Raw genomic sequence first — 13,473 nt, 5'->3', positions numbered from 1 at the left:
TAGGGCTGTTTGGCATAGGGTGTTAAAATTTAACACCCGTCACATCGAATGTTTGGATGCTAATTAGGAGTATTAAATATAGGCTAATTATAAAACTAATTGCACAGATGGAGTGTAATTCACGAGACGAATCTATTAAGCCTAATTAGTCCATAATTTGATAATATGGTGCTACAGTAACCATTTGCTAATGATGGATTAATTAGGCTTAATAGATTCATCTCACGAATCAGCATATGGTTCTGCAATTAGTTTTATAATTAGCTCATGTTTAGTTCTCCTAATTAGCATCCGAACATCCGATGTGACACTGTTAAAGTTTAGCACCGCGTATCCAAACACCCCATTAGTATCTAAACATTCGATGTGATGGGTTGTAACCAAACACCCCTAGTATAGGAAATTTCTTGTGCAGTGACTAAGTGAGCATACTTATTAGTAATTAGTACCACTTGAAAATGAAAATAAAAATCACGTTCCTTCTAAACACCAACTCATCTTAAATTGCTCACTTCCAAATTTTCCTACCCTTTTCTATTCTTGAGTTCCAAACACCAACTCATCTGAAATTCTTATATGTTTCCATTCCTCTGTTTTGCCACCACATATCATTCCGATTCCTGTATTTTTCCCTTTCCTGTGTTTTCCAATCCTCCATTCCAAACAAGCCCTTAACGTAGGATCGAGTTTCCTGTCTTATCTCTGGAACTATCTTTCTAGGTGTAGTCAAATGAAGACATCCGATGGGTGTGCTAGTTGCATTGCTCTGTTCTTCCCTGCAGGAGTGCAGGGCTTGTTTGGAAATCCAGGGGATTGTATCTCAACATGTAACTATTCAATTTTATTTTCTGTAGGAGAGCCGCACATTTTTATATTAATAGGAAAAAACTATTTATCTAAACATTGAACTGTTTAGTTTGAGTAATGCGGCGTTGATGACTCACTTCTAATTAGGAGCAACGCCATTTTTGGCTAAGAAATTGGTGTTGATTTGTGACCAAACTAAAGTTAGAGTAGTGAAAAAATCGAGGCTAAAAGTAAGAGGTGGTAGCTAATAAAATTTTTCAGAACTGTGACCATGACGTGTGGAGCAAACATGTCTGAGAAACGTTAATCCAAGAAATGTAATTCGATGTCAAAGGAGTCGAAAACTTCGGAAGAAAAATACTTGTATTTTAGAAATTAGGTCCCCATTTTATTTCTCACCAAACGAAGCAAAATCAAGTCGGCACATTAAGGACGTGTTTAGGACTCCTCCACTCAAAAAAATAGCTCCACTCCACTAACTCTACCTTTTTTTAACTTCGCTCCATCAACTACAGGAAAATAAGGAGCTATATACCTGTTTAGCTACCGGATGCAAATCCAGCTTCAGGAATTGTAGGAACTAGTGGGAATAGTCACTCTTACCCTTGGGTGGTTTTTTTCCCGTGACGCTACAGTGCCCATCTAGTGGGAACTAGTGGGAATAGTGGGAATAGTCACGCTTCATCTTTCTTTTACCCATGGATAATTTTCATATTGGAGAATATAGATAGCATTGTTCCAATCAAAATTTAATATACCTAATAGGTGGCACCAAATGATATTACAAAATCAACCACACAAACATTAACTAGTTCCAAGCAAGAGAAAGAGCGGTGGCCAACTCATCACAAAATACATCCATAGTTGGAGTGTTGGCATTGGAAGTAGACCGGTGGGACGCTAAGGGAGAAACTACATATTTGTTATACCTTTTCGGGATAGTAGGTATGTAATTAGGATCACGACAAACCGATCAAAGTCAATGTCTTCACTTCCGTGTTCACGAATATAATTGTGAAGGACCATAGTAGCCACAACAATCATCTTTTGCTTGTACATGGGATACGGTGGCATCATGTAGAGAATTTACCACTTTATTTTTAATAGTCCAAATGATCGCTCAATAACATTGCGAATAGATGAGTGAATACGATCGAACCTTTCCGCGGGAGTCTTTGGTTCCATACCCCTATACCATTTGGGTAAATGATACCTTTCACCCTTGTAAAGAGCTAGATATCTAGGGCGATTAGAATAACCCGCATCAACGACATAGTATTTGCCTGCAAAATGAGAAGATAATACAAGTTATTATTTGTTCAACATTGGGACAAGTAAAACATAAATTATATAAAGACGATGTTACCTTGTGGAGGATGTAGGAAGAGGATGTAGGAAGAATTCTTCATCCACTCTAATTGCATTGTACAACATACTTGTGTCATGCATAGCTCCGGGATGAAACCCATGGATACATAAGTGAAACGCATGTCAAAATCCCAAATAGCTAGAACATTTTGAATTGCCATTTCAGTTTTTCTAATATATCTTACCATCTCCTCTGGTGTGAAAGGACCAAGACGTTGCCGGGTGTGAAAGGACCGAGATGTTGTCTAGAGGGGGGTGTATAGGCGAGTTAACCAATTTGTAAAACTTCAACCTACTCAGCAGCATTGCCCAAGCCAAACCGGTCAGACCAGTTCACTAGACCGGTCAGACCGGTCCAGGTAGGGTGGCACACCAAGTGCTGCTCGAGTCCCTCCTTGACTTCTAGCACCAACCAAACTTGGAGAGAGGCTTCTGGAGATGATTTCCAACAGGGCAAAGTAGTCCTTGCACACAATACAATCACACCCAAGTAAATCGAAACGGAAGCACAAGTAAATTGCTAGAAATCAACAAATGAAACAAACCAAATGAAGATATGAGGATTTGTTTATCCGATGTTCAGATTCACTGCAATGAATCCTACGTCTCCGTTGAGGAGCTTATTGGAATACGAGTCTATTTCAACTCCCTTCCAACAAGCCGGGTCACTTTCAACCACTTTTCTCGTCTCCACTAGATGATCTTTTTCCTTGCAGAGACAAGATCGCAACTCTCACAAACTTGCCGCTGCTCACCACACCTTGGGAGCTAGCCGGCGATGCCTAGCCATCTAGAAGGCACATCCAAGCTTTACATAATAAAAGCCGGGAGTGCCCTGAAGAAAGCTATGAAAATAATATATCATAGATTCGTAAGAACATAAAAACTTAGTTTTTTTAGATATGTAGACTTGTTATTAATAACAACTCATCATTTTTCTATTTAAGTGCAGTGCCACAGGCAACCTCCTGGCTCTGTGCTATGCAGATATTACATGTGCGAGTTCCTTATAAACAATGGGAGGTACCGCACGAACCCCGAAGACGTAAGTCTCTTATACACTGCCACGTGCTAACTTCCTAATGGTAATACTGTAGATGCCTAGGACCGACACTCGTGATGTGGCGCTCGAAGATAAAGGCATCGACAACATTTATAGGGATATGACGAGATTCATTCAACGCGAGATTTCTCATAAGGATGGAACATTCTTTGATAAAGATGACGTATTGATGGCAGACGAATGTAAAGGTCTTCGTAGATGGACGTAGTATTTTTAATATTAGCATGGCAAAGAATAGCTCTATTCCAAATGTTGAACTATGTGAATTATTTATTATTCAAGTTTGTTGAATAATGTGAATTATCTATTATGTACAATGCTGTTTTTAATAATGTGAATTATTTATTATTTAAGTTTGTTGTTATGTGGTTGGAGATACATATTTTAATTTGGCAGGTAAAAACAAGCGGAAAATAAAATAATAAATAATTCATGGAAAATAATATATTGAAAGGGAAAATAAATATTCCTGGCGAGTGGCATAAGCACCCGCTAGCATAGAAATCTCTTGTGCTAGTGGGTGATGTAAGCACCCGCCAGCACATAAAGCATATGTGCTGGTGGGTGGCTAACATCAACCGTCAGCACAGATCTATGCTGGCGACAACGCCATTTGTGCTGGCTCTAAGGTTGCTAGCGAGTGCTCTCACCCGCTAGTACAGAGCACTTTTACCCGGCAGTACAGATATTTTGTGGCATAGTGATTCAACAGCAGCCTGTAGCTGCCTCTTTCATCCGATATGAAGGTTAACTTAAGACCACTACTCAGTTGATGCATGCGTGCATGCACTGGCGCGATGCATGTACTGTCTGCTGGCTGCCGTGCTGCTGCATTGATTTGACCTCACAATGATGTCCAATCCTAATTAGGAATTTCCCTGTGTGTGCCCAATTACCCTGTGGGTTTTTTCGGGTGCACGGGGAAATTGTAATTTGTAACGAACACACAGGAAAATGACCAAACTCACAGGGAAATAGGATTTTCCTTGTTGGTTTCCAAACAACCCACAGGGAAATTCACAAAACGCACAGGGAAATAACTCATTTCCTCGTGGGTTACGTAAAACGCACAGGGAAATTGATAAAACGTATAGGAAAATTGTAGCACATGGAACTCATTTCCTAATTGTGAGCACTTAACTTTATGTTTCTCACATTAAAACTTGACATAACCTTGGTTTAGTATGGTTGTTCATAAAAGTAATCTAATTATAATTTTTATGCAATATTATATCATTTTAAGAATTTAAATGTATTTCTACCTATTTATTAGAATTACTTCACCTTTTAACTACATGTTTTGCAAAAATAATTACTAAATTGGAGAAATATATGTGTGTCACTACATTCACACGTTGGAATAGCAAAATATGAATTTGGGAGGCAGAGTTCAAATGTTTCTATAGTTTTCACTCTAGTTTCATAGTTACTTTATAGTTTTTGAAATTTGGTAATATCCAAGCGTTAGTGAAAAATTCCAATTTTTGGTTGGGCAATAAAATACATTCTTATAACTTGAACAAAAAGAATCACCAAAAATGTTGTATGTAGGTAACAGTTTTCTTCATTTGGTGTTCATTTGAGAGCACATGTTTATAGTAAACTCTTACGTCTTTAGTGTGATTCAAAGAGATAGTAGCTAATTTTGACTTTTCATATGAAAATTTAATATAACATTGTTTTAGGATACTTACTCATGAAAATAATTTAATTATGATTTTGGTGCCATGATATATATATATATATTTCTTAGAATTTAAATGTGTTCTACCTATTTATTTATATTTATGGTTAAGAAATTATAACACTTGTGGACTTTGTCCCATGCATGCATGCATCGTCAAATCCATATTGCTTTGCCGTCCATTCCAAACAAAAAGGGGAGTGCTAGGCTACTCCTATCTAGCTAGTAGCCTGGCCACCACCCTTGGATCAATACTTCTATGCCACATCTGTTGGATTCGTCGGTCCTTTTGCCTACCATACAATCAGTTTTTGGATTTGAGAGCTGCATTGCAGGATTATTGTTTTCCATGTCTTCAACTTTCACGATGCACCTACTCATATTTGAGAAGCTGTTGCGGAGCATCGGTACTTCTATGTGGAACCAACTTGCATGCACATGAGATGTTGTCATCGTTCCCGTTGTCCGTGCTCAGATATGATAAGCCGTAGCGGGATATATTGGCACTTCCGTATAGCAGGGAATTGCAAATTGCAATTGAAGGTAGTAGGATTATGCTTTTCCACGCTTGCCTCCAAGGTTGATGCTCTTGAGGGTCTACTGTAATTTTCTAATAGGGAAAAACGACTTCGATTCATGACTTCCCAGTATGGATGTAATTGATATCTTTAATTGTTTGGAACAGGCTCAAAACCATAGAGATGTACTCGGTTTTTTCCTAGGATTCTAACTACCACGTTATGGATCCTTTTTCTTGGTATTGGTTTGTTTCCCTTCCAAGACTGATGCATGTTTTGACTTTCTTTCTCCCCTTATGTGCTTGCGATTATTTTATTTGTTCGTCCATGTTGTTTTCCCTTGCCGTAGGTTGTAGGACTACTCAAGTTCAATTTAGGCTAGCATCGTTGTTTAGCTATATATGTTGCTATATTTATTAATTGTTTACAACATGAATTCTTTAATTAATTTTAGACCGTTAGACCTTCATAAAATCTAACGGTGCATATTCTTCTCTTTTTTGATTAACGTGGGAATTTCTAGACCCTCTCGATAAACGTGGTGACTTCTTTTAACACTATTGTATTAAGATAATAGATAGATGTTGCTACGAGGGATTGTGTCAAGATTGCAGCATACAATAATTTTCAATCATGGATAGATATCCGTGGTAGAAAATAGCTTTATCTACGAAGAAGTTATTATCAAGTTTGCAAAATAGCGGCCAAAGAGACTTACGAACCTTGGATATGACTGCAATATGTAGTTGTGGACTCTGGCTACACTTGCTTAGGGAAGTTATTTCGCTAGCTATAGTCATAACGCCATACACCACTCAAACCTTGAGAAGAACTTACATACTAGTAGAGTAACAGCAACAAAAAAAAAAAGCAAGCAGCAAGTGGACACTGGGCAGCAACGCAAGAACCACGCCTGTGTACTGAAGACACACGCATCGATCAAGCCTCGGCGTAGAGGTGTGCTGGCAGCTTGGGCTCGACGACGGCCTCAAGCGGGAACTTGCGCGGCGTGGACAGGCCGAAGATCTCCTCCATGCTCAGCTCCTCCTTGGTGAGGCCATCGGGGAGGCTCCACGAGAAGCCGTGCAGCAGGTTGGCGAGGCTCACCTGGATGACCTTCAGGCCGAGGCTGTACCCGGGGCACATCCGCCGGCCGGATCCGAACGGCAGCAACTCGTAATCTTGCCCCTTCACGTCAAGCTTGCTGCCGAGGAATCGCTCCGGCATGAACTCCTCCGGAGCGTCCCACAGCGTGGGGTCTCGGCCGATGGACCACACGCTGACGAGCACGCGCGTGCCGGCGGGGATGTCGTAGCCGGCCACGGTCGTGTCCTCGCGGGACAAGCGGGGCACCAGCATGGGCGCCACCGGGTGCAGCCGCATCGTCTCCTTGACGATGGCGTCCACGTACGGGAGCTGGGGAATGTCCTTCTCCGTGACCCAGCGGCCGCGGCCGATCACACGGTCCAGCTCCTCTGTTGCCTTGGCGAAGACCTCGGGCTTCTTGAGGAGCTCTGAGATGGCCCACTCGACGGTGACCGCAGAGCTCTCTGTTCCGCCGGCGATGAGGTCCTGCACATGCCATTTGTGGTGGTAGTTAAGTATGATTCTTGCACGGCGGAAAGTAAAATTTGTGAATTGGATGATGCTGTCGCCGTCAGTGTTCTTTCCCGACTGCGGCATTTGTTGCTTCGAGCATGTCTACTAATGAAGCATTTCTTGTGCAGGTGGTGCGACGTATCTATCAAAGCACTATTTGTATCAACTAGAAGTATGTAGTCCCATCCCTAGAGAAGTTCAGACATCATTATCCGGACAGTACACAGCTAAGGGCGTCACCCTATTTGAGCCATATGCACGAATTTGGAAATCATTGGCCCCTCCCAAATGTCACGTTTTCATGTGGCTAGTGGCCCACAATCGCTATTGCATGACAGATGGGCTCGCTCAGTGTGGACTCCCACATCCTGCTCGATGCCCGCTTTGTGACAAGAAGATGAGAATATCCAACATCTCCTCATCGGGTGTGTTTTCGCTAGATAGTTCTGATTTTCCATCCTACAGTAGGTCTCTCGACCCTTGCTCCGCAACCAACTGACATTTCTCTGAATGACTGGTGATGAGAGTGGAGAATGAGGTGGATGGCGATTGGCGCAAAGGCTTGAACTCTCTTATCATCGTTGGAGCCTGGACCATCTGGAGACATCGCAATGACTGTGTGTTTAATGAGGCTTCCCCCAGGGTTACTACGGCTCTGACTTTTGCCAGAGAAGATGCCCAACTGTGGAGCATGGCTGGAGCTGAGTGCCTCCCCCTGCCTGCTGTCAGAGGGGTTGATTAGGCCTCAGCTCTTGGCTTTTTTTTTCGTGGTCATTTTTTATTCTTGTCAAAAGTGATTAGGATCTTCAGGTTCTAGTGTATGTGGGTGTGCTCAGGTCTCTGTTTGACTCTTTCTTTTCCTATTAATACAATGATATGCAGCTCTACTGCGTGTTCGAGAAAAAAAAAATTCAGACAAGGAGGTCCGTTGATCAGTGCTTCGGATCCTGAAAACGACGAGATGGCGGGCCAGGACACCCATAGCACATGGATCTCAAGGTTCTTCGGAAGTTTGAATAAAAAATGAAATAATCAATGGAGGCTGGTGGGTTTAGAATGTGTGGTTACTAACTGTGTGTTCTCGCTCTTCAGTTCAGATACGATTAGTTATTGGTAGCGAAATGATGCTTGAAGTTGTTCAACTAAGTGATTAGTTATTGGTAACGTGCAACACAAGGTCCTGATCTGAAATTATCATGTTTGCTGATGCGGTTAATTATTGGTAGCGAAATGATGTTTGAAGTTGTTTAACTAAGTGATTAGTTATTGGTAACGTGCAACACAAGGTCCGAAATTATCATGTTTGCTGATGTATGCGAGTAAAACCGAACTAATAGAATCAGAATAATCCTACTGAAGATTAGGATCGGAATCATGTACAACAACTCACCTGAGTGAAAGCCTTGACGCTCTCCCTGTTCAGCTCGACCTCCAGGGTAGGGTCGTCGGCGATCTGCAGCAGCACGTCGACCATGTCCTTGGCGACGAAGCTCTTCCCCTCGCGCAACCGCCGCTGGTTGTGCTCCTCCACGACGTGCTCCAGGAACCGGTCGAACATCTTGCCGAGCTTCTTCATCCTCTTGATGTACCCCTGCAGGTCCATCCAGTCGAGCCACGGGATGGAGTCTCCGATGTTGAGCACGCCGTTGAGCAGGAACAGCTCGTCGAGCATCCACTTGAACTCCTCGGGGGTGGTCACGGAAGACCCACCGGCAGCCACCTCCTTGTCCAGGTACTTCTTGCCGAGCACCATGCGGGTGATCACGTTCAGGCTCACCGTGGACAGGTAGTCCTTGAGCATGACGGCGCAGCCGGAGCCGGAGACGGCGTGCAGGTCGCGCAGCAGCGCGCGCACCTCGGCGGCGCGGATGTACTCGTACGACTCGAGGCGCTTGGCGCTGAAGAGCTCGGTGAGGCACATCTTGCGCGCCTGCCGCCAGTAGGCGCCGTAGGGGGACCAGGTGATGTCGCGGTAGTTGTAGGTGGTGTACTTGCCGGCGGCGGTCTTGGGCCGGTCAGTGAACACCACGTCGTGGGTCTTGAGGAAGAACTTGGCCATGTCCACCGACGAGCCGACCACCACGGGGAACGACCCGAACTGGAGCTGCATCAGCGGGCCGTACTTCCTGGACAGCTCGTGGATGGAGCGGTGCGGGAGCGCGCCCACCAGGTCCAGGTTGCCGATGATCGGCCACGGCTTGGGGCCCGGCGGGAGGTTGTACGCGCGGCGGCGGCGGTGGCGGCCGACGATGGCCTTGAGAAGCATCACGGTGGCGAGCACCACACCGAGGAAAGACGCCCATGGTGGAAGCTCCATGATTGGTACGTATAATTGAGCTAGATAGGCTGCTGCGGTGCTGACTCAAGACGGCTGATGGCGGTGAAGACTGGAAATGGCTGGTTAAGTGAGGAGTAGACCTGGCGAGTTGGTGCTGTGCCGGGGCGCTTACGGACTTCTTATAGGCGGGTGAAGCGGTGGAGCGCGTGCGGAAGCTGCAGTGTCACTCGGTGGGAAAAGATGGGGAAATCAGAGACGACTTGAGCCAAAGAAAACTAGACGGTGACGAGGGAACGACGACGACGTTCGTCTGATCATCTCCCGGGAAACACGTGCAGATGAAGCTACAGCTTTTGCAAAAGGAACGACGACTTGAGCACTGGCAGATTGTTCGATGTGGCAGAAATTTCACTCTGTGTGTTGTGCTCTTTGTTCAGATCCGCATTCTGGCGGATTCAGCTTTCGCATTTCACCCCGTATACACTTAAAAGTATTTTTTGGATGATCTTTTACCGTCTCCAAACTCTGGTTTATTTGCACATATATGTACTACCCTACTGGGAGCACTCCAAAGTCCGAACCGTGTCTTTTTCAAGTGACTACTGCATGATCAGCAGACCAGGCAGGTAGTTGGAGAGCATAGGTGTCAGAGGTTCATGGCCGCATGGTGTGGCATCAATTGGTAACACGACTCGATGTAAATTTGAGATGTGAAATTTTTTGAAAAGTTTGTGTGTGTGGTGAGGATGGGGGACCATGATTGATGAATCATGCAAAGTTTCCAGAGCACTTTGTGTCGAACACTTAGTTTCGAAATTTGTATCAAACGGCAAGGCACTTTCGTCGGAGTGTGAAAGAAATTCACTAACCCTCTAGACTTGACGTTTGACTTGAAATGACACCCCAAATTACTGGCTCTGTAGCAAGTCAAGTACTAAAAGAAAGATTCAGAGCAGGTAGCATGCTTTGATGCAATTCGATAGGCAAGTTGCAATTTCTAATGTGAACTGATGGTGTTATGACCATTAATCTTTTGGTCCGCGTGGGCTTCACCTACTTCTTCTGGAGGTCTTTTACTGTATTGACGTTGCTTAGATATACAATAATTCCAAGGGGAGTTTCTGGGACAGCACAGAGAAACACCTATTGCCATTGATTATCAGACTTCTGGACCACGTTTGAAACGACTGACTGACCGTGGACTGACCAAAGAGCTGAAAGGCAATTTTTTATTTGCCCCATGGAGTTTGCTTTGGTGACAGCGATGGATTTGCTACTTGATGTAAACAAAAGCCCTTGTGCAACTGCTCTGTCGAGTTCTTGATGTGTTTATGATTTTTCTTAAGAACCATATTGCCACTAAACATTTAAATCTATGTGGTTCGTTCCTACGTTGAAGGCTTGACTTTCACTGCGCGTTTTCTACCTTTTTGACTCTTTTGAGAGAGACCTGCTGTCGTTTTAGACAACCATACTATAACAATTTGTCATCAGAGTTTTATGAGTTTCTCATGGTTTATCATAGCAATTTCTTCGAAATTGGAAAGATAACTAGCTTGGAGGTGAAATCTTCTGAAGTTATGGCCTCATAGTCAACTAAATATCATTAGCTAATATACATGGTTTGAAGTGTTTGCATCTATGAGTTAGCGATGTCTTCCAAAATCATAGATGCCATAGACAGCTTGCAATAACACATAATTCAGACGACCAGCAAAATAAAAGAAACTTCATGTTTTTAGACAAATGGACAATGTTAAAAATACATAAAAACGCATGCTTTTGCCAACATGAATCGGATAGAAGGAAATGACTGTCTCCAAAGTTGATACATACATGATGGTTCGTAAAAGGACATTTGTTGTATAGTGTGAATTGCAGTCAACTCATGGTACAGTTGCAAGCAGCACGGGTTGAGCTGCTAGCCCGCTGGGCCAGCTCGCGCTGCAAGCCCGCAAACAAGGCATCTAACCTGCATCTTCTTCGCGACGTTATGCGGGCAACCCGCGTAACCTAGCCGCGCTGCATACCCGCGTTCGCGCACTCCGCACCTCGGCGCCGCCCAACACGGCAACAACCGGTCATATGCACCTCGAATCCTCGATAGCTTGACCATGGACCTCCTGCTCTCCACACCGCGCGTCGCATCCTCCGATTTTGTCATCAGCGATGGCACAACTTAATTCTAGGCATTCGCTACGAGGGACCCGCGCACGCCAACAAGCCTCCATCTCCGAGCTCCTGTGCCTTCTCCGAGTACTCGCCGGCACACACAGCATCTATGGCCTGTGCGTGGGAGGGGAGTTTGTGGTGGAGTGGAGGCCGATCGGGCAGGACGCCGTGCTTCCCAGCGACGACCCTGGTCGAGTGGCAAGTTACACGCTTGAGAATTGAGATTTGATCTCTACTATATGTGGTGCGAATCCAACAACATTACAACACTATCTAAAATTCTAAATATCATACAACCAAGGACAACAGAGTTCATGCGAAGGTCTGAGAATGGCAGTGTCAGAATCTTGCGTGGCTGCTCCTCTAAATTTCAGGAACCTACTTCAGCTTCAGTGGAATTTCAGCATTGCAAGACAAACCTGAATAACCAAGTGAACTAGGTGACCACAATAGCAGAGGTTACGATGCCGATTCTAGAACCAAGGAAACAGAAGGAACACGGCAACACCGCGACAGAAGACTCACTTCGCGGTGCCAGCGGTCACGCGGGTGGCCGCAGAGCCCGCAACAATCTGGCGGACGTACGCGGGCTGCCGCTTAATCCCGCATATAGGATTGCGGCTCGTGCGGACGGGTGCGGGTAGCCCGCAATCTGCCCCACTTGCATCCCTATCTCATGGAAACCTACATTAAATTGGTAAATTGGCAAATAACTTGCTATTGTATTTAATATAAAACACGTCTTCTTAATTTTACACATCGGAAATATTGCACATGTACAGACGTTTTTTTAATCCGTGATTATTGTTTTATGAAAATTGTTTATACTTTCATTATTTAATAGGCAAAATCAAACAAAATACATTTACCTCGGCTGAATTAAGCACATATAAAAAAAGTCGAGTATAATGATTACAAGGACTACGGTTCAAGAATAGGATCATACAAGTTTAAGTATCATGTACAGAGACAAGTCGACATGTACTCAAAGCCAAAGAACATCATCACGTAAAGTTGATGGCTTAATCAATCGTAAACAGTATTGGTGTTTTCTCGCTATGTAGTTACTCTTGTTGTGTTTTCTGACAATTTATTCAGTCTTCAGCAATGATGATTGAAAGGTAATATGACATTCATCAACATGAGAGAGTTGGAACAGGACCATATTCTATTTGGGTAGCATAACAATTAAAGTGTATAAGAATCTGTGATTAGTCCTCTCGTTGTATTTTACATAGTCTTTCCCATAAAACCCTGATTATACCCACATATTCTTTTATAAGATCAACAATGATGATTGGAGGGTTCAAATATATTATATCAATTTGTTTATCCTTTTTTTTATCTTGACACAACATTCTTGAAATAATCACAGTCAAATTATGTTTAGTGATACCCAATGATGTTAGTAAGGCATGAACAGTTCATAGGCCAGGAGTATGAGATATTCATGCCACAATACGTAAAAAGGTGGAACAAAGTGTGCATACTGAATAGCCACCATTTATATAGGTAGTTATTCGACCGGATCTCCTTATTCTATTTACATTTATTCAAGTATCAGGTATGGAGCCTAGAAAAAAAATCATCTAGCTTTTGTTATCTTTATCATTCCTCGATATCGGCCCTTCAAAAATATGTCCACATCTTGCACACTCAAATGTGATTTTTATTAGTCTTGTTTGGAACTTGCTGGATGGCTTCCACGGTGCAGTAAAACTACTGTCATTGTCACCCTTGTGATGCATGATATATCAAAATTGGATGGCTTCCGCGGTGAAGTAAAATTACTTTCATTGTCACCCTTGTGACTCGTCGTCATTCGTGATATATCAAATACAATTGTTTCAATCGTTCATTATCCAATACAGACACTACTCCATATATATGCTCCCTGCTCTGAGAAACATGTCCTGATTTCCAAGCTTTTTTGAGGTTTAGGTATATGATGGTGGTGGTGTGACGTTTGGGTCGGTGCTAGCGG

The 13,473-nt window shown here is 43.5% G+C and overlaps 1 protein-coding gene across 1 annotated transcript; it reads right to left on the bottom strand.

Annotated features, from left to right (window-relative positions):
* Nucleotides 1–6,069: 6,069 nt before the first annotated feature.
* On the bottom strand, nucleotides 6,070–9,463 carry LOC111255670 (cytochrome P450 71A1-like). Its single transcript, XM_022824563.1, has 2 exons — nucleotides 8,430–9,463; nucleotides 6,070–7,012 (listed from the first exon to the last, which is right to left on the bottom strand). Exons 1-2 carry the CDS (start codon nucleotides 9,354–9,356, stop codon nucleotides 6,380–6,382), a joined length of 1,560 nt encoding a protein of 519 aa, XP_022680298.1. The 5' UTR covers nucleotides 9,357–9,463; the 3' UTR covers nucleotides 6,070–6,379.
* Nucleotides 9,464–13,473: the final 4,010 nt, after the last annotated feature.

The sequence above is a fragment of the Setaria italica genome, chromosome II (assembly GCF_000263155.2).
Source record: "Setaria italica strain Yugu1 chromosome II, Setaria_italica_v2.0, whole genome shotgun sequence".
Lineage (NCBI taxonomy): Eukaryota > Viridiplantae > Streptophyta > Magnoliopsida > Poales > Poaceae > Setaria > Setaria italica.
Note: the sequence above shows the minus strand (reverse complement) of the source record. Positions and strands in the feature narration are given on the sequence as shown.

Excerpts from the sequence above, each read along its gene's own strand:
- LOC111255670 (XM_022824563.1), bottom strand. The coding sequence starts at position 9,356 with ATGGAGCTTCCACCATGGGCGTCTTTCCTCGGTGTGGTGCTCGCCACC. Across the intron at positions 7,013-8,429 it reads GCGTCAAGGCTTTCACTCAG|GACCTCATCGCCGGCGGAAC; the intron begins GTGAGTTGTTGT and ends TGGCATGTGCAG.